This window comes from Nycticebus coucang, chromosome 10, assembly GCF_027406575.1.
Source record: "Nycticebus coucang isolate mNycCou1 chromosome 10, mNycCou1.pri, whole genome shotgun sequence".
NCBI lineage: Eukaryota > Metazoa > Chordata > Mammalia > Primates > Lorisidae > Nycticebus > Nycticebus coucang.
Window position 1 is genome coordinate 38,909,819 of NC_069789.1, and position 22,058 is coordinate 38,931,876.

The 22,058-nt window shown below is 42.2% G+C and overlaps 1 protein-coding gene across 3 annotated transcripts in view; it reads left to right on the plus strand.

The window, feature by feature from the left end:
* The first annotated feature begins 12,244 nt into the window (after window positions 1-12,244).
* Window positions 12,245-22,058, plus strand: part of DUSP10 (dual specificity phosphatase 10) — a 38,808-nt gene continuing 28,994 nt past the window's right edge. The window contains exons 1-2 of one of the 3 annotated variants that reach the window (XM_053606968.1): window positions 12,245-12,438; window positions 14,602-15,455. In XM_053606968.1, coding sequence (XP_053462943.1) covers window positions 14,645-15,455 — 811 coding nt within the window. In that variant the 5' untranslated portion in view covers window positions 12,245-12,438; window positions 14,602-14,644. Of the gene's footprint in view, window positions 12,439-12,458; window positions 12,701-13,295; window positions 13,393-14,601; window positions 15,456-22,058 lie in introns of those variants that run through there. The other 2 variants (XM_053606969.1, XM_053606970.1) reach the window with 2 other exon arrangements.

Genomic DNA, 22,058 nt, shown 5'->3' on the forward strand with positions numbered 1-22,058 from the left:
AATCACTTAAGCCCAAGAGTTTGGGGTTGTTGTGAGCTGTGTCACCATGGCACTCTACCAAGGGTGACAAAGTGAGGCTCTGTCTCAAAAATAAATAAATAAATAGTCAAAGTTCATCTACTGTCTGCAATGCAACCATAACTTAACCAGCTACTGCAAATACTTTGTAGAATGAGACAACATATAAATCAACAAATATGATTAAGGTTGCTCATTTTTATTTACCCATCTGTGCTAGGTATACAAATATAACCATTATTTCTAATCCTCACAATACTCTGAAAGGCAGTGTTGTTATTTCTGTTTTACCAAAAATTAAACCAAAGTTTAGAAAGATTGAGGAATTTTTATGCCAGAAAATAAAAAGAAGTTGGGATTATATTTTTTAAGTGTCTATTTACTGATGTGTTTTCTGTTTAATACCTATTTTCTCTTTCACACAGTAAGCTCTTTAGGGCAGAGAATATGTTCATTTTGGTCACCACTGCATCCTTAGTACCTAAAAGACAAGAACAGAGTAGTAATTAAATTAACTAATCAATCAATTGTTCAAATTAAGCTCTATGTTCTCTTGATTCTAAAGCTCATGCCCACAAAAAGGAAAAAATATATAAAATTTTTTTAAAAAGTAAAGCACGTTCCCTTTTTGCTAAAATACTTGGTCCTTTATAAGTGCAATATTTTATGTATCACAGAGGTTTCTTTGGAACAGAAAGGAGAGCCATTAATGAATTTTTGTGAAGTCTTCCATGTCATTTTTGGCTTGTTCTTGCTAGAGACTATATATCCTGATACAAAGGACCCAAAATAGCCAAGTAGTTTGGGGGCAATTGTGGAGGCGTCCAGGGCAAGGGATGCAGGAATAAACACTACAGCAACATTTCCAAGGGACCAAGAAAAGGGATTAAGGGATGGATTCGATGCCTGGTGAAAAGTGATCAAAGGAGGAGGGGAGTTACTTTCCCTTACAATGTCTCTAGGGCCTGCTCTGTTGATCTAAGTAGCACTATTTAATAGAAATATTGTGCAAACCACTAATGTGAACAACATATACAGTTTTAAATGTTCTAGTAACTATATCCTTAAAGGTAATAAGAAACAGGTAAAGTGAATTTTAGGAATGCATTTTATTTAATGAAATATATCTAAAATATTATTTCAATGTGTCCTCAATATAAAATTATGAATGAGCTCTTCTGTTCTTTTTCTTCTACTGAGTCTTCAAAATCTAGTATGTATTTTATACTTAGATTAGATTAGCCACAATTCAAGTGGTCAAATTGCCAAACATGTCTAATGAGAGAGCTGTGTCCGTGTCTAATGTCCAACCTACCATATTGGATGGTGTGTGTAGGCAAAGTGTGATGTGTAGACCTGCTCCCACCAGGACTCATGTTAGGGAATGTAGATTCTCCAGTCGCATCCCAGACCTACTGAACCAGGTCCCCAGGTGATCTGTATGCATTCAGAGTGGAAAAATGCTGGTCTGAATAGCAGGCAGGGAGCTTCCAGTCTGCCAGAAACTAGGGAGAATGAAGCACAGAGTTACATACTCATAGTCAAGCACGTTACACATTCCTGATAAAGAGCCAGGGAAGTGAAAACATTAAGCAGCTGCAAAAATGGAGTGCATGCTTGTCTCCAATTTGTTTTTTTGAACTGTGACCCTTTTGAGAAATCTACTCCTTAGGCCCTTATGCTGACATTTTATAATAATTCAACCATATGTCGATCAACTTGAAAAGGCAGAAATAACAAGAAATAACCACAACAAGATGCCAACATTAATACTGAGATGTAAAATGGCTTTCTTAATACACGCTACAAAATCAGGAAAGCAATCTGTACTTACTATGGAAACTCCTGACAGGCTAAAAATTCAGGATGTTTAGAAAAAGATTAAATATGCATTTGGGGAAAAGCAAAAAATACTCATATCTTTCTTCCTTCAGGCTGAATGGACACAAATTAGAGGCTCAGAAATATATCGCAGGTTTATTTTTATCTTTCTAATCTCCAGATTTCTTTAGAATTCCAAAGCCAGAAGGTTCACTGGGATTTTTACTTTCCCCTAATAAGTTATAGGAGGAAAATTTGTTTTCCTTTTGTATCAGTAATCCTATCTTAGGTTTATTAAGTGTATCCTCATCACTCTTGTGGGATAGTTTTAAACTCTTGGAAATTAAGGGCACTCAAAGATGAAGATCAACCCAGTTCAATACATCTTTAATAACACAGGCTAGGCATACAGGACATGTGATGCAACGTTTATCTCTCAGGCTTAATTTTGCTCTGTCCAGCAAAAAGGAAGAAGGGCATATTACTCAGGATTCTGCAGAGAAACAGAAACAACAAGAGGTCTGCATAGAGAGAAAGAGAGATTTTGAGAAATTGGCTCATGTAATATGGAGGTTGGCAAGTTCAAAATCTGCAGGGTGGGCCAACAGGCTAGACACTCAGGAAAAAAAATCACTGTTGCAGTTTAAGTCCAAAGGTCACTTGGCAAAATTCCTTCTTGCCCAGAGGAGGTTGATCCTTTGTTCTTTTTTAGCCTTCAGCTGATTGGATGAGGCCTACCCACATTACAGAGGGCAATCTGCTTGACTTAAAGTACACCAATTTAAATGCTATTCTCATCCCCAAACATCCTTCTAGAAACAGTGTTTGACCACATATCTAGGCCTTGTGGTCCCGTCAAGTTAACCATAAAATTAACCATCAGAGATGAAGGTCACAGAAGCTTAAACACACAGAGGGAAAAGTTCTGTGTCCTTACTGGAGAAAGGCAAGCTGCTCTGCTGCCCTCCATACCACAGGATTAGCAGAACTCATCTCTGAGATCCTTTCAAGTTTAAGGAGAGTAGCCTGGAGCGTACACATTGATATCTCTAAACTCCTTTCACTCAGGTTTCCCAGAGGGCAGAGTATCTTTATAATCCTCTGGGCCTAGCACAAAAGCAATTAGTTGGCTCTACCTGAGTTGGTGAGACCCCTCCTTAGAAATGCACCAACACTGACAGCCCCACCCCTTCTTCTTATCTAGGTGGAGGGTCCCAGTGTCTGCTGAGGGCAACCAGATTGAGCTTTTAGTGATACCACATTTGGCTGCAAAGCATTCAGTAATCCTACTATATAACTAGATCGTGTTCCAACGTAGCTTGTGAAATTGAAAATTTCTGGAAGTAGCAACATGCCTTCTACTTGCCCACTCATTGCCCTCTCTCTGCCGGCCCAGAAAGATATGCTTTCCAATGCTGGGGTCAAAAATAGAACATTTAAACACATAAACAAAAAGCATCCATCCTAACTTTCTTTTTGCCTGAGTGCCTTCCTTTTTTCAGCCGTTCTTTGATTTATTTCACAAATAATTTTGATGGCTGTGAAATGAGAGGTGGGAAAGGAAAAGTTTGACTTTTAGGAAAAGCAGTCACAATTGCTAGAAGGGCAAGTCTATAACTTCCTGAGTCCATATTCCGGAAAATTCCCATATTACATGAGCATTGCGATTGTGTTGAAAAGAAAGGTTTATTGGGTGGCGCCTGTGGCTCAGTCGGTAAGGCGCCAGCCCCATAGACCAAGGGTGGCCCGTTCAAACCCGGCCCCGGCTGAACTGCAACTAAAAAATAGCTGGGCGTTGTGGCGGGCGCCTGTAGTCCCAGCTACTCGGGAGGCTGAGACAAGAGAATCGCTTAAGCCCAGGAGTTGGAGGTTGCTGTGAGCTGTGTAATGCCACGGCACTCTACCGAGGGCCATAAAGTGAGACTCTTGTCTCTACAGAAAAAAAAAAAAAAAGAAAAGAAAGGTTTACAAAAGAAATCTATTGGTATTTCTATTCTGCGTGGAACATAGAGAAGACACCTCATTGAATAGGTTTCTGTGACTCAACCAACTCAAATTCAGAATGGCATTTCACAGAGTTGCATCAGTTTTCCTAGCTCTGGGGAATAAGAATTACAAACTGAAGCATAGTGGTGGCTAAGAATTCCCTGTGAATTACACATATTAGTGTCCTGCTGTAGAAAGATGACACAGTTACTCCATCAAAGACACCTGACTCTGTACATTGGCAGATGAATGAGACAAACAACTCCAGCTATTTGGCCACTTTCTGATGTAATCTATTATATTTAGCTTTTTATATTCTAAATTTTTATGAGCTGAAAGTTAATGGCATTAATAACATTTCCTTCTTCTCTAAAATTTCTACTTGAACTCAAATTTTAGTCAATTCGATAGGAATCTTTCTCTTACTTGTTGAATAACTTGAGTTGACTTGACCTGACCTGAATTGGATGCATTTGAGCACCTACTATTGCTGGGGTGGTACCCTGGGCTCAGTACACAGCACAGAGTGGACATTGACATTCACCCAGAATGGGACTCATCCATCATGTTTGTACATTCTTAGACCTTGCAGGCCTGGAGTGTAATTCTAAAGTGCTTGCTTTATTTGCCACATAAACCAGGGGCAATACTGGATCCTCCTCCTGGGTAGGAAATCTGAAAGGACTTGGGCCACATTCACAGAACACTACAAACAGGACTTCTTCTTTTTTTTTTTTTTGCAGGTAATCAGGAATATTTATGAATGGAAAAAGGGGAGGGCAGGGAACAAGGCAATCAGGGAGAGAGAGAGAGAGAAAGAAAGAGAGAGAAACCCCAACATTTAATAGGGAGGTAGGAGGATTGTCAGAAAGGCAGTGAGGAAGGAGGTTTTTTTTTATTTTTTTATTTTTATTTTTTTTACAAACAGGACTTCTTGTGTTGCTGCTCCCCATCAAGCCCAGAATCAGGAGTAGTATTTCCTTTCAGAGTACATCCACTGGGAGCACGAAGAACACATTGCCACGTGCTAGAACATAAACACTGCACAAGCCACTTGTCAGGAGATTACCGCCAGGAAATGTATGCTTTTGAGTATTGTAAGAAGGAAGATATTGACAAAGAAAAGGAAAATACTTTCATTCTATAGAAACTCAGTGATTAAGGAGAAATTTTTCTGAGCATGAAAGACGATCATAATTCCAAAGAGTGCTGACATACAAAAATCAAGTGTGGCATGGATTATAATGAGAAGAATATTGATATTTCCTACATTTGAGGGAAAAAAAGAAATTGAAGTTAAATTATAAGGGGAAAATATGGCAAACGAAGCAAAACAAGTGATGTATAAACAATAGGGTTCCCCAGAGAAAGATACTTGGTTAAAATCTGCATAAACAATTCAAAAGAGGGTGAATTTAGGGACTTGAGAGGTTCCTAAGCTTCTGACTATTGCAGAATCCCAAATCAGCAGAAGAAACTTATTGAGCTCATACTGTGTGCTAATTCCTGTACTCGGTCCTATGTGCTAACTGCTATGCCAGTTGGCAAACAAGACATAGTGTTGGTTTTAGAAGTGTCACAGGATCTACCTTGAATCCATCAGTCCAACCTGCAGTAGCAACCAAACCATTGACAAAATTTCAAGCAATATTTGGGACTATTCTGGAAACAAAGTGGAGATCTTTGTTTAGATCCCAGAATGGAGGACATAGTTGTATAAATAAAACCACGTGAAGATCCACTTCATTATGGATTCAGAAAAGTTTAGGAGAAAACAAAGGAAAAAATAGCAAATACTTATGAAGAGGCAATTAAAAATATGCTGGCAGTCTGGAGGCTGAGGGGGACATGATAGAAGTTTATAAAATCTCAAAGGGAATGAATTAAAACAGCACACAATGGTGAAAAGCAGATGCTCTGGCGCCAGATTGTCTGGGTTTAAATGTTGACTCTGTGGCTTTCTAGCTGTGTGACGTTGGGCAAATTAGTTAACCCATCTGTATTTATGTTTCCTCATCTTTAAATTAAAGCTAATAAGAGTATATACTTACAGCACCAATGTGGATGCGAAGATTTAAATGAGTTAGTGCATCTAAATCACTTATAACAGTGCTCACCACAAAGCAAAACACTTACATTACCTATTTTTTTTTCTCCCAATTCAAGATCTTTGGAAGCGGTTCAGTTAATATTTAATTGAAAAGATAAATAAGGTACTTATGGTGTACTTGGTCAGGTAAAGAAACTTGTTATATCCACGGGCAACAAGTACAGTCTTAACTACTAGGAAATGCAGAGAAGGTTCTATTAATTCCCTAGTGTTAGTCGTGAAGCAAGCCCTAAGGAGATTTAGGAATGCTAAACCTGCATGCTTTTTTTTTTTTTTTTTTTTTTTTTTGCATCCCACAACATATCTTAGTAAAACAGACTCAGCCTGCCGCCCTGGAGGAACTGTGGTACTGATAGCATTCCATAAGGATAAAATATGATTGCCCAGTACGGAAAAGGGAAAAAGGTTAAGTCTTTGGTGTAGCAATGCCTAATAATAATAGACCATCTGCCACAGAGGAAGGAGGTGCTGGAGACCCAAGGCCAGTGAATTTTTTGTTTGTTATTTTCATTAAGACAAGTTTATGTCTGTGGTCTTCAACCTTGGGCCTAAGCCAAAATTCTTTTCTGACAAAGAGCAGTAGGCACTTGTGAGGTCACAAATGGAGGTTCAGGGGAGGAAGAGAAAGGAATGACTGTCTGGGAATGCGATGTGCCCACCTATGTGGAAAGGGAGAGTGTACCAATTCTCCCAACCAGTCAGTCCCTTCACTGCAGACTGTAGAGGCTAGAGGGGAGTTTGAAAAGAGGTCTGAGGTCAAGCATAGCTTTGGTCATGCCATCTCCATGCCTCCAAATGTCTTACAGGTAAAAAATAAAAGAGAGTGGGGATTAAAAAACAAAACACAACAACAAAAACAACCCAAATCAATCTTTTTTTTTGAGACGGAGTCTCACTTTGTCACCCCTGGTAGAGTGCCATGGCATCATAGATCACAGCAACCTCAAACTCTTGGACAAGAGATCCTCTTGCCTCAGCCTTCCAAGTAACTGGAAGTCCGGCACACCTGACTATTTTTAGAGATGGGGTCTTGCTCTTGCTTAGACTGGTCTTAAACTCCTGAGCTCAAGCAATCCACCCACTTTCCAAAGTCCTTTTCAGATCTAACAGACTGCTGTTCTAATAGTTTTGGCATCAACGAGGCCACACATCAACAAAGTTACAGGTTCTAGAACACTCTCCAATAGAATCATGTAAATTGTGTAAGTCATTTAAAATTTTCTAATAGCTATACTTTAAATAAAAACAAACAAAAAATTAATTTTAATAACATTTTATTTATTAATTTATAAACATCTGAAATACAAATTATTCAACATGAAATCAATATAAAAATAACTTGGACATTTTATATTTTTTCTATGAAGTTTCCAAAATCCGTATTTTAAATTTATAGCACATCTCAATTCAGACTAGCCACATATTAAGGGTTGTATAGTCATGTGTGGCAAGTAGCCACTATACTGAAAAATACAAATATACAACCTTCAATTGTGCAGAGCCTTTTCCTGAGTGGTGACATACCTGCTCATGAATGCAGTGAGAACAGTAGGTCTCTTGTGTCCAAACTCATGGATGATGAGACAAGCACATGGCCCCACTTCTGTTTCCATCACTGCAGTGGTCATGTCTTAGTATGTTAGAGCTGCTATAACAAAACATCCGAGACTTAGGAATTTGTAATGAAGAGAAATTAATTGCTCACAGTTCTAGAGGATGGGTAGTCTAAGATCAAGGTACTGGCAGGTTCAGTGTCTGGTGAGAGCCCAGTCTCTGCTTTTAAGACAGTGCCTTGTTGCTACATCCTCCAGAGAGGATGAATGCTGTGTCCATACGTGAAGATGAAAAGGAACAAACCCATTCCCTCTAACCCTTTTATACTGGCCTTAATCCTATCCATGAGGGCTCCACCCTCTCACTTAATCACCTCCCTAAGGCCCTACCTCTTAATATGATCACATTGGTGATTAAGTTTCAACATAGGGTTTTTGGAGGGCGGTGCCTGTGGCTCAAGGAGTAGGGTGCTGGTTCCATATGCTGGAGGTGGTGGGTTCAAACCCAGCCCCGGCCAAAAAAAAAAAAAAAACATATGGTTTTTGGGGGACACATTTATTAGACCATAGTAACCCCATCCTTCAAGGAACACTGCTTATCAGCCCTTGTCCAGACCTAAAGAGTATTGCAAAATGTTTTACCAGTTTGATCTCGAAGAACTTGAATTCTTCACTCCACTTTTCTGTTCCTCAGCTTAATCTGCACTTTGTGCTAATTTAATATCACCTTTATCCTGGGGTTTATTATTTCTCATTTTTCTCTAGGTATTTCTCTGCTTCAATTCTAGTGCCTACAGAAATCTACCTTGACCTTGAGAATATTTTGAAGGCCCATCTTCTGTCCTCATCCTACACACTTACCCATTTGAGTATACAAAAAGGAAGTAATTTAATTAATTTATTTAACACTATCCAGATTGTATTTTATGTTGGCTTAAATTATCATCATCTTCTTTTTGAGACAGAGTCTCATTTTGTCACTCTCAGTAGAGTGCCTTGGCGTCCTAGCTCATAGTAACCTCAAACTCCTGAGCTCAAGCGATTCTCCTGCCTCAACCTCTTGAGTAGCTGGGACTACAGGTGCTTACCATAACTCCCGGCTATTTTTAGGGATGAGGTCTCACTTTGGCTCAGGCTGGTCTGGAACCCATGAGCTCAGGCAATCCACCCACTTGGCTTCCCACAGTGCTGGGATTACAAGCGTGAGCCACTGTGCCCAGCAAGTTATCATCATCTTTTGGCTTTGATACATAACACTTTGCACTGAAAGAAACCAATATTTTTCTTACGATGACTGTGGGAGCAAAGATATGACAATACAATCATGTTACTACACCCCAATACAATAAAGATGATTCACTGTTTCTTTGGAACTAAAATCAAACATTAAGGCTCTGCTGCTCGTTATTTGTATACAGATCAGGTTCACAGCTTTTGGCTCACTAGTATTGAAAATTTAAATCTAAGGGCAGTATTTCAGATAATATTTTCACATTTATGACTCAAGAATAACATTACTTCTTCTTGTATAAAAGAAGTTTAGAAGAGTGGTGAATGAAAAAAATCTATAATCTGATTTTTTCCTACCACTCTATGATTTAAATATAAACTTAGAGATGCCTAATTTTAAAAACAACTACATCTTTATGTTGATGATCTGGTAATTATTCCATGTTCAAGTTTAATAAATAAGGAATTTTGCCATCTTTTCCAAATTTTCAGCCTAGATAGCTTATAGTCTGCTATATTATAATAATCTATTAGTTTGAAACTATAATAAAATAATCATCTAATTAAAAGAATTACATTTCTGGGCGGCACCTGTGGCTCAGTCCGTAAGGCGCCGGCCCCATAGACGGAGGGTGGCGGGTTCAAACCCGGCCCTGGCTGAACTGCAACCAAAAAATAGCCGGGAGTTGTGGCAGGCGCCTGTAGTCCCAGCTACTCAGAAGGCTGGGGCAAGAGAATCGCTTAAGCCCAGGAGTTGGAGGTTGCTGTGAGCTGTGTGATGCCATAGCACTCTACCGAGGGCCATAAAGTGAAATTCTGTCTCTACAAAAAAAAAAAAAAAGAATTACATTTCTTTTTTAAAATTACTTTTCCCTTTGGGGTCTTATGGGAAAAGCTGTTAAGAACTCTTCTGCAATTATATGAATCTATACTTTGAGCACAGATATTGAGACAGTAACAATGAATTCATCATTTCTACATCATATGTTCCTTTAAATGGAGGCATCCAATTTCCTGAGGCAAGTACAATGATTTTTTTTTTTGTTATTTTCAAGACAAGGTCTTGCTCTATTGCCTGGGCTAGAGAGCAGTGGCATCATCCTAGCTCACTGCAGCCTTGAACTCCTGAGCTCACGTGATCCTCCTCCCTGAATAACTGGGACTACAAACTCGTGCCAACACAGCCAATTAATTTTTCTATTTTTTTGTAGAAATGGGTTCTCACTATGTTGCCCAGGCTGGTCTCAAACTCCTGGCCTCAAGAGATCCTCTTGTCACAGCATTCCAAAATACCAAGATTATAGATAGGCATGAGCCACAGTACTGACTTGGTTTTTTATTTTGTTTTGTTTTACTGTCTTTCATCAGTAGGGACTCTTCCCCGTCCCCACCCCCCCAAGCACTTGGGCAAGTATTTTTATCTTTTTCTTCTGAGTTGAGGTAATCCTTTTTACAGATAAGTAAACATAGTGACTCTGAATGAACAGATAGAATAGATAGCAAGAATCCAGAGTCTGAATTCTCAATTTTGAGCCAATTTTTTTTCAGACTTCCAGCTCCGAATACAGAGTAGACCCTCTCAGAAATTCGATCATACTAATGTACACAGCTATGGTTTAATAAAAATAAATAATAAAAAAGCACTAATTATCAAGGGGGTAAATATACTTGTGTGTTGGAGCATGGGTGGAGAAGGGACTACACAAAACTCTTCCCTGTACGATTGGATGTATTCGATTCAGCTGAAATCCTAGTGTGAGAAGCTGGACTGCATCTATGCCTGCATTTAAGTGGGGGTACTCAGGGAGGTTTCTCAGCTTACTGAGAAACAGCTTCCTGAGCTTAACCGGCCGTTACCGGGCGGTTAACTGTGGTTGGCATCTTCTAATTTCAGATATGACTTAACAACAACACTTCACATGAAAGTGTCCCAGACGCTTGACATACTATTAGGACTGGAGTCTGAAGGAGGACTTCAAATATCCCCAATCAGGTAAGGGAGAAAAATCATAGCCACACGTTCCATAGTGTTCATACTATATTATTTCCATTTTATTTATTTCACTTTTGCCCCTTTCTTTTTGAGACAGGAAGAGGAGGATAAGAAAAAGCTTTATTTCTTTAGGGTTCTTGGATGTAACAGGCTCTCCACCATTCGTCTGGGCTTTTCGACTCCTTTTTGTATCCCAGGGCAACTTTCCTGTAGTTTGCTGAATATTTTCCGCTCCAGGCGCTGGGCGGCTTGCCCCGCCCTCCACGTTCCCCGACGCGGGCAGACTCCGGCCACCTGGCGGCTGCCGAAAGTCAAGGGGACTGGGAGGGGCGGTGTCGCCTCCTCGACCCTCCTCCAGCCCCATTCAATCTGGCTATTTACTCTCGGTTCTGGCTCTTTTCCATCAGCTGTGATTGTTCTAGAAGCAACGGGCTGGCGGTCCTTAGCTCGCCAGGGGCCGTGCGGGACCGATGGACGGCGGCCGAGGCACGCGAGGCGGGTGGGCTGCGAACGGGCAAGGCACCTGGTCCCTGCTCGCCAGTCAGGGAAGGAGGCGGTGGGGAGGGCGCTCGGCTGGTCCCCGGACACCCGGCCCTGGTGGGTGGCGCGGGCACGGCCACTCAGAACCCGCTCCGGGTCCCCTCTGGCGTCAACCTGTGTCTCCTCCTCCGAGGAGCTCTCAGAAGAGTCACTTTCGACGTCTGGGTAGAGTTGCTCAGGGCAGGCAGGGGACGGCGGGGGCGTGACCGGAGCGCGGAAGTAGGTGAGCAGGAAGGCACTGCGCCGCAACGGTGTCGGGTAGCTGAAGGGCAGTCGGAGGGGCAGCGACATCTGTGGGCAGACGGCGGCCGCAGGGCCGCGGCGAGGCTGGAAAGGCCTTACTCTGGGGACCGCCGGCCAACTGTCCAGCTGCGCCCGAGCTCAGGCCCTCAGCGCGTGGCGAGGGGCCGCCTACGGGACTCTTGAGGCGCACTCACGTTTGTCCCAGCGCAGGAGACTGGGCGACGTCCGTAAATCTTGGTTGAGCATGTGACAAGTCACCTAGAACGACTCGAACTCGAACTCGAACCCAGCTTTCTGACGATGGAGAGTGATAGTTGGTTGTCTCTGGCCTTTAAAAAGTTACTCCGACACTTTCAATCTTGTGTCCAGAGTTAGAGGAGAAATATAAAGACAGCGTGGTCTGTCCCGGGGTGGGAGAGTGTTAGAGGATTCCGTCAAGTGGGAAGAAACGGTTTTAGCCAGAGCGGTGAGTCTAGCCCATTGACAATTCAGCCCTGGAAAGGGTTAATTGCATCCTGCCGGCTCGGTTTACATGTAAATAGAGAGCAGCTGCTCGGCGCGGGCCCCGGCTGGCTCTTTTAAGTTTTTGATTGGTTGCCAATGACATCACCGCTCGTGTTGTAACACAGAGGACAGAGAGCGGCGTCGGATAAACCCTCCTTAAAGAGGTCAGGCCACGCCTTCGGCCCCACCCCCTCGACCGCCCATTGGTCGCGGGCCTCTGTGAGGTAGCGGTCGGCTTTCTCCGGGTTCTTATTGGCCCGACGCGCCGTCGGTCAGCGATCTTCCCACCCCCTTCAGAACCTTACATTTACAGTGTAGCAAAAGAGAAAGTAACTATGTTGCTGCTGGAGATCAATGAAGCTGTGTGAATGGGGGCTGAATGTGCTAGTCCATAGCTGAAGCGGAGCGCCAGATGGTGGAGGGCTACACTTATTTATGAAGTAAGTGGAAGTTACTGCAGCTACTCTTGAGAGCCCAGGAGTGGAGAAGTGTAAGGCAGTGCTAGTGTGTGAGTGTATTTGCGTGTGTGAGAGAGAGAGAATGTGTGAGAGAGGGAGGGAGAGAGAGAGAGAAAGAAATGCGATGCTGGCGGGGGAGCCACAGCAGGTAAGATTATAAGGTTCCGGCTGTTGGCTCCAGCTGCCCAGTGCATTTACTCTCTCTGCAGTCTACTTGGATTTGGGGCGAAGAAGAAAAAACAAGGTTTGTTGGGATGCTTTGCGGCAGTTTTAAATGTCCGGGCATACTAGTGTGCTGTGTGGCTCGGAGGGGGGATGTTTAGTGTCCCAGAAGTGGGGAAGGAGTAATCTCTAACCACTTAATTTTCTCTCCAGCCCCTGCCTGGTAGTGGAAGGGCGACTAGAGAGGGATATAGTTTAGTATTTTTCTGGGAGGTTTCCTGGGCCAGGCAGGATGGTTTCACTGGCAATATACGCCCGACCCTCTGCTGCAGGGATGCAGATCTCTCTCTTCACTCGGTGCGTGTATGTGAGCCTCGCACTCCGTGTGGAGATGGGAATCCCAGCGTGTGTCTCTGAACACGCTATGCGTCCCTTTCAAAGGAAATGGACTGTTATTCCTGGACGTTCCCTGCCAGATAATACAATAGCCTAGACTTTCACTGCTTGCTCCTGCTTCTGGAATAGTACTCGCTCTTCAAAATAATACTACGCAAAGGAGGGAGGGAAGAGGCTGGATCTTCACTCCCATCCAAAAATGGGTGAGAGAAGCTGGAGCCGGTGGGGCTCTGCCGATGTGATGGGTGCGTGGCCGTGTGTGTGCGTGTGTGTGGATTCCGCCTGTGACACTTTGGTTCTGTGTCCAAGAATGGTGCCAGTCGTGTGGAGATGGAGGATAGATGACATTTTTCCAGACGGCTCTTAAAGTTGGTTTAAGTGAGCGGCTTTTGTTTGGGGTTTGGTTTCTCTGCCGTATGCATGCCTAAGAGGAGTTAGCAAGCCGGGTTGTAGAGTGCCCCTGTGCCTACTGGAAGGAAGGAGTGGTCCCTTTGCAGATGCCCTCTAAGGAGACCAGAGGGAGACCCCGTGGGCCACACACTTCACTGCCTCTTTCAACACTGACAGACTGGGAAGTCCTCTTTGTGGAATCCATACTCTTGAAGGAAAGGGGGTAATGTATGGGATTGGATTCTTTTACAGAATGACTGCCTCCCATTGAGAGAAGTTCTAGGATTCACAGTCTGTGCCAGTGGGGGAGATGAAGAGGAGAGGAGAGCCCAAGTGTTCCTTTCCTTAGAGGCAGGAGTGGGAGCAGGGGAGCAGTGGGTAATGGATCTGCGAGGGTTGGGGTTTCCAGAGCTGCGTCCTTGGATTCGGACTTCATTTTAGGACACCAGTTTGTAGTGAAAGGGAAAATGTAGATTAATTTATAAGAGGCTAACAGAAAATATGTGAGGTTTTAATATGACTATGTTTTGTGCTTTTCAAAGGACCCAATAGAATACAATACAAAGTGGGAAATGTTCCTAAAGAGATTCACTTAGGGGGATGCATTCAATCTGATATGCACAAAGTTGACCTTTACCCTGATTATACACACACACACACACACACACACACAAACACACACACATATGGCTGCTGTATATTTTTGTGAACCCTGATAGGTTCTTAGCCATTCCTTTGCCTTTTGTGGGCTGAAGAAATGAAATGAGAACATACATGGATGGGCAAATAGGTCTTTCTCTCATGGTTGGAGTATACTTCTGCCCAGGAGATGAGATCCACTGTAGATGCTTCTTAAGAACTTTCCTTTCTGTCTTCAGCTTTTCTCATACTTTGTGCTTTTTCACCTTCTTTCAGCCTAAACTTTGCTGTAGGTCCATGGAAGGTTATTCATTAATATTTACAACATTGCCTAAATTTAACCTTAGACTCAGCAATCAAATACATGGGGGTCCTCAGGTTTACTTCATCTTTGATTACATAAAAATGAGCTTCAAACTTTGATAGTGGCATGATCATGGGCACCTGGGATGTCTTTGCTCAGAGGGGTGAAAAGGCCTTTCCCGGGGATTGGATGAGACTGTGCCTTTTGTGTCACATGATTTTATTCTTTCTTTCCCCCTTCCCCCTTCTTTACAGACAGTCTTGAGTTCTTCTTGAATTGCCAGTTTTCAGCCTCCTCATGCCTCCGTCTCCTTTAGACGACAGGGTAGTAGTGGCACTATCTAGGCCCGTCCGACCTCAGGATCTCAACCTTTGTTTAGACTCTAGCTACCTTGGCTCTGCCAACTCAGGCAGCAACGGCCACCCTCCTGTCATCGCCACCACGGTTGTGTCCCTAAAGGCTGCGAATCTGACGTATATGCCCTCATCCAGCGGCTCTGCCCGCTCCCTGAATTGTGGATGCAGCAGCGCCAGCTGCTGTACTGTGGCAACCTACGACAAGGACAATCAGGCCCAAACCCAAGCCATTGCCACTGGCACTGCCACCACTGCTATTGGAACCTCCACCACCTGCCCTGCTAACCAGATGGTCAACAATAATGAGAATACAGGCTCTTTAAGTCCAACAGGTGGGGTAGGCAGTCCTGTATCAGGGACCCCCAAACAGCTGGCCAGCATCAAAATAATCTACCCCAATGACTTGGCAAAGAAGATGACCAAATGCAGCAAGAGTCACCTGCCGAGCCAGGGCCCTGTCATCATTGACTGCAGGCCGTTCATGGAGTACAACAAGAGTCATATCCAAGGGGCTGTCCACATTAACTGTGCTGATAAGATCAGTCGCCGGAGACTGCAGCAGGGCAAGATCACAGTCCTAGACTTGATTTCCTGTAGGGAAGGCAAGGACTCTTTCAAGAGGATCTTTTCCAAAGAAATTATAGTTTATGATGAGAATACCAATGAGCCGAGCCGAGTGATGCCCTCCCAGCCACTTCACATAGTCCTCGAGTCCCTGAAGAGAGAAGGCAAAGAACCTCTGGTGTTGAAAGGTAATGCCCCTGCCCCCTTCCCAAGCACAGTCCTGATTAGCTGGGTTCACCCTTGGGTTTTCTCTTAGAAGTGACAGCATTCTCTTACCCTGGCTACCAAAGACTAAAATAGACTTTTTTTCTTGTTTTGCCTTCTATGCCCTTTGTTTGTTATTTTAGTATAAGTAAGAACAACCCAGCAGCATTGGACTGGAAGCCAGAAAGAAGATCTGGGTCCTAGCCTTGATTCGGCTTCTAATTTGCATTGTGCAAGTCATTTCACCTCTCTGAGCCTGTTCTCATCTTTCTAAAAAAGGGCTTTATACAACCAGATGGTATCTCAAGTCATGCCCAGTTTGGTAGCTCTCTATTCCAATCAATACTAGTTGAAAAGTTGTTGTGTCTCAGATTTAACCACTGTTGATGGAACAGAGGAAGCAGCAACTCTGGTGAACTACAAGTATACCTGCAGGTACCAGTTCTTTTTGTGGGAAATGCTTCCTCTTTCTCACCTCTTTGACCAGTTTGTCTTATATATGGTTTATGAAGTGACCTTCAGTAAGGACAGAGATTCTTATTATAAGGCCCCATGAAAAATGTAAGGTTACCAAATACATCCATTCCTCTGTTAAAGCTCCAAAGGGACAGAGACATTTTTATCAAATTACCCTTGATCTATTTGTTCTTTCTGTCCTCACCTGACTAACCTTGACATTTGAAGGCTCTCGATGGGTGCCTTCACCTAATATGAAGTAATGGGTCATTTATTCCAGTAAGAATGAAGAATAACTCTGAAATTAGTCAACTGAGCTCCAGCAGGACAAATAATTTACCCCCTCTTCTTTGGGCTCCTTCTATACAGTGTTGCTTAACCTAGCAACACTTGTGCCATCTCAGTTGTGTCTCTTCTCCCTCAAATACTGTGCTTTGGGGCCACTGCATATCTCTCCTCTCCTCTTCAGTATCTTCTATGTGGTGCTGGTAGCAAAAGACAGTCATCATCTTTCTTCTCTTGTGTTTTGAGACAAGGCACAGCGTTTCTGGGTCACATCTTCAGCTAGCTTCATGAAGTGTGTTGACCTGAGATATTACTGGATTCCTTTGAACACATGGTGTATTTAAATGACAATAGGCCATTGTCAAGGTGAGCAAGTTAGCTTTTTTGTCTTTATGGGACAGCTCTACCTTTCTCTTTCTGGTCTTCCCAATGATGCATTCTGCCTTCTGTTATTCAGTGTTGTTGGAAATATGGTTCTGAATTTCTTTGATAAAATTCCCTGTTCCCACCCTCCATTTCTCTCTTCAAGCTTTTACTCAGCTTTCACAAAGGTACCTCTTTCCTTAGGACTGATGGGCTCTAATGGGAAGGAGAAGTCACAGAATTGTATGCAGGGTTCCAGAACCTCTTAGACATTTCATGGTGGTATGGGTTTTTCTGGGGTCACAAATATGTTCAGATGTCCTCTGTGTATTTTACTGTTTCTGCATTCTTGTTTGGTTGACTTTGAGTGATTCCCAGTAGGTTTGCCCTGCTGTTGTTCTCCTACAATCTTTTTTTTTTTTCCAGTTTTTGGCCAGGGCTGGGTTTGAACCCACCACCTCCAGCATATGGAGCTGGCACCATACTTCTTTGAACCACAGGCACCGCCCTCCTACCATCTTTTTTTAGAGGAGAAAATTCCATCTAAAAATTTTTCATTTGTAATAGAAACAAAGAGGAGGGTCTTGATGGCCCAAGGGTCTTGATGGTCTCCCTTTTCCTCATGTAGAGCAGATGTTCTTGATAAAAAACAGTCCTGTTGGGTCTGTGTGATCTGAAGAGAGGTGGCTAACACACATCAAGATGACCCTTGACTTGAACTTGGGCATGATTAGAAGATCTATATCCTCCTTCTGTTTCACAGTAAATGTTGGGCATGAGGGTTAATCAGAAGGGAATTTCCTGGGTGCTGTAGCTAAAAGTGGGATTCCTTTCCCCATTTCTTGTGGATGCAGCTGAGACTTCTCTGGGCAGCCTAGGCCTGTCCCTCAGTGTCAGAGAGTAAGATTGCCTTAGTTGGGCGGGGCCAGATACGCTGGTGACCTCACCACTGGGTGCCCTGGGCAGCCGCTGTGAGGGCTCATCATTTTTGGGTTGGTGAGACACGGCGGCAGTCGACTTGGGAGACACTCTGGTGGTAGAGGTTAGATTATTTGTAGCTCTTTGGGCCTTTTCTTCACCTATCTGGGAACTTGGTTGAAAATATGTAGTTCAGAATTGAAAGGGTCTGTAATCTGCTTTATTTATTATCATTGTTAATTTTGGTATCTTTGGGGAGAATGGTTTAAAATTGGGGCCAAGATGGTAAAGAAGGGAAATAGGTCAATATATTACAGTTTCTTTCCTTATCCTTTTATCTGGGTGGACCAGAGGTTAATATCATAGCACCACTGAAGCAAAGAACCAGGTGGGCATTCTCAAAAGGCATGGCCAGCAACTTCTCCTAGGTTCTTGAGTAGATCAAGCAACCATTCTGATCTGGCTTCTCTTCTAAGGTTTATTTTAGTAATCCCTTTCCTTGGTGATAAAATTGCATGCCAGCAAGAGTGGTAGTGGTACCATTTTGGAAACAGTGATTTTTGCAGAGAAGTGTGGGTAGGGTTGTTAGAATGTAAGGTAGAAACTTCTAAGGCCTTGTTAATTTATTTTCAGAGATTTCAGTACAATCTTGGGTAATTTATAGCTGGCCCATTGGATTCTCTGGCTTTTGTTTGTAAACACTGGTTGCTACCCTCCATATCCAAGTTCTGTGTCCCCCAGTTTCATAGCCATGCACTCCATTTTTTGTGCTGTCTGTCAAGAAAAGTGGCTGCTCAGGTTGCCACTTTTAGTAATGCCATTCTAGTAATGCTGTGGAGGTTGGGAAGAAACTGATCAGAGGCACAGAAGCCCCTGGGATTAAGTTACTTTTCTAATTTACAGTGCCCTCCCAGTTGTGACCTGTGTTAGAACCCATGTTTTAGTCTCATCTTCTGAAGGATAAATGGCATCAGACCCGCACTTCTTGTTTAACCTGGTGAAAATGACCCAAATGAATAAGTACTCAGGGGTTTGTGAAGTCTTTGAAAGAATTAAAATTTCTTTTACCTGAAGTTGTTTTTTGGTCAACTGAAATGTGGTTTCTAGCCAAACTGAATAAAAAGGCTAGATAATTCTAGACCTTCCATAATGAGAATTACTATTTTTGCTATAATGTTTATAAAGCTCCCTTTTCTTTCAGCAACGCAGGGTTCAGGGAAATAATTTGTCACTTACTTATGTAGGAAAGGATAGTCTCCCTCTACTTTGAGCTTAAGAACAGTATATGCCTTTAAAAATGTATTATAAAAGATTAGAGTAGAAAGGTATGTAATGAACACCCATATTTCTATCAACCAGGTTAAACAATTATATTTTTCTTATTTGCCTCCCCTTCCTTTTTGTTCGTTTTAGGTTGAACTAACTTTAAAATGTAGACCACATTTTAATGTATTTAAGTGCGTTTAATGTTTAAGCTTAATGTTTTAAATTTAATGAAGCTGGTACTATTTTATAGCTTAGTATGGACATTTTCACTTCTAAATAGTTTACAGTCATGTACCCATTTTTGAGTGTTTTTCAAACATAGAATCCCACTATGACTGACTGACTGTTAGTTTTATGGAGAAGCTTCCCTCCCTCAGAGTGTGAAGGATGCCTCCCTAGGGTCCTCACAGGTATGTCAAAGCCCATGCCTGTATTTGCTCTGTGCTATTACAAGACAAAGGCTAACTGCTGCAGTCCTTGATAGGCCTACTCTGTACCAGGGTGTTTACTGGAGCAGAAGGGGAGAGGAGGAAAATAGATTCTGGGATTGATATTCATAGAGAAGATTTGATCACATAGGCAGTTAAACTTACTTTTATACTATTAAACTTTTCTTTGTAATTCCTGAGAAATGAGCACCATATTTGGGACATTTTTTCCTTACTTAAAAAGGATCCTGAAATAGACACTTGTGGGTAGTGTAGAGTCTGATGACAAAGTGAATGGCTATGCTCAGAAATCAGACCCTGCAAAAAATGTTCTTTCTCTCCCTGATTTCATTTTTTGGGGGGTGGCAGGCAGGAGGACAGAAATCTCCTCTTTTCAGGGATTTTATGAGAATATTTTTAAGGCATGTGAAATAAAGACATACCTACATTCACAAACTTGCTGTTGTTATTCGGAACCTCTCGTTAATATCCAAGGCTAAAGGTCAAACATTAGCCTAGTAGCACAGGGTTGAAAAGGTGAAGACATTAAGGTAGAATTGGGAATCTAGGCAGCCTGAATTCTAGTCTTGGCTCTCCTCTTATAGGCTGTGTGTCCCTGGACAAGTTGAGTAACCTCTTCAGTGTTTTTCAATCTTTTTTATCTCACAGCATACTTGAATCTATAGAAACTTCCACAGCACACTTAAATTACACTGATCAAAAAAAAAAAAAAAGTAAAAAAATATATATATATCTACTGTGCTTTGAACTTCTTTGAAAATAATTTATTAATCTTTAAAAAATGTCGTGGCACACTGCTTGAAAATCACTCTTAGTTCTGTAGTTTCATCATTAACAAAGGAAGATATAGCAATGGTTATTTCACAGTGCTAGTGGAGGAATTAAATGAATTAAAGTGTGTAAAGTGTTCAGAACTGTGTTTACATATGGTAAGCACTCCATAAATGTAGCTCTGTGTTATTACTCATGAACAGCAATGATGGTACCAGTTAAAAGGCAATGCTGGCTCCTCTTCCAAAGGAATACAAATAACAAGCTTAGGTACGGTGGAGTGTCTATCTATCTGCCTGTGTGCGTGTGTATGTGTGTGCCATGGCCTAAAAATAACTTGGTGACTCTTACCTAATTTAAGTAGCATACACTTGGACTGCCAAGTAATTGCAAAAACATGTTGGGTCAAGAGGCAAGAGTAATTTAGGCATATCCTAGAATTATTTATTTGTAAGAAAATGTGTAAAAATGTGATGATAAATCTGTCCGACTAATGTCCCATAACAAAATAATGAAAGTATAAAACTTTAAAGCTTTGCTTTTTTCTGGCCTTTCACTCACTGGGCTGATTTATTTTTGGAATAAGGGTTGTAGTCTGACTATAAAAGGGTAGATGGAAGGCGGGGCGACAGGTTGGGTCCATGAAGGCTGGGGTTGGGGCAAGATAGAGTGTGAAGAAAATGGCCTGCTCCTTTTTAAAAGTGTGTCCTGACCCTTTCCCTGAACTGTTGCATAGTTGCCTATGAATTTTGGGGACATTCTCCTGCTTCCTAATTAAAATGTATGTGCAAAGATGATAGTGAGCTCTCTCTGCAACCTCCGTCTCTGCTCCATCTGTTCCTCATTTATACCTGGGTTCCTATCTTGGCTCTTTGGCTGGCCTACTGTGTGTATCTTTAGGCTACTTAGGTGAGCTCTCAAAAGCCAGGTTTTCTCTGTTGTAAAACAGGGATAATTCCAACATCACAGGTTGACTTCAGCCAGCACAAATAAAGTGTGTGATACACAGGCAGCTCTTAATAAATCATGCCCCAAACCCTGTGCCCTTGCTCTCATGCCCTAATTTAAGAACTTCTTACTATGGAGGGGGAATGGCAAATTGCTGTGAGCACAGTCTTGTGGGAGCATTCTGGTCCTTACCAATTCATATCAGCTATGTTAGCCACCTGTCTTGTCAAGGACAAGTTCGAGAAACTCCTCTCCTGGCAGTGTAGATGATATTAGATATAAAAAGCAGGATTGGGGAAGAAAACTAATAGGTAAATCACTTTGCATAATTCTGTTTTCAAACTATGTTGAGCAGGATTGGAGAGGGGAGAAGGGTAACTATATACAATTTTTTACTTGGTCTTTTAGGCAAGCCCACCTTCTGAAAAAGTCACGGGAGCAGAAAAGCTCCCTGCCACAGACTTGTGGTGCAGACTCTCTGGGGCTGGGTGGGAGCCTTTGCCAGCAGCAGACCCTACTTTATTGGTCCTTGTGTTCTCAGTAGCCAGTCTCTATGCTCTGTATTTCCCAGACAGCAGTTTGGGCATAAAATGTGTTCTGTTGCTGTGCTTGTTCCATATTGGTAGAAAAAGATATACTATGTACTAGGAGTAGAAATTCCAATCCGAAGAAAGGTTGCCTCACCCTTTTTGACATGAAGAATTCCCCACATTTAGCTTGGGGGAGGGAGGTACCTGGGGGTGATTGCTGACCTATGAGGCTCCATTCTCACCTCCAGAGAATGTGATGAAATTGATCTGAGTGCAATCTGCACAGGCAGAGTTTCAAAAGCCCCCCAGGTTATTCTAATGTGCAACAAAGTTTGGGAACCATTGATTGAGTCCTGATGTTACAGAAATGGAGTGTAGAGATTTATGACTTGTCTAAGATCATGTACATGATTAATTTTAGATCCTTGGTCCTTAGTACTAAAGTAGCTCTTGCCAGGTTGATAATTGATGTATTTGTATGTATTGTTGTCTAACAACAATAAAAAACATATAAGGTTATTAATAATTTTGAGTACTCATGCCTTTTTTTTTAATTTTGATATTTCATTTCAGAACTAAAAGGACTTAAGTCCTAAGGATT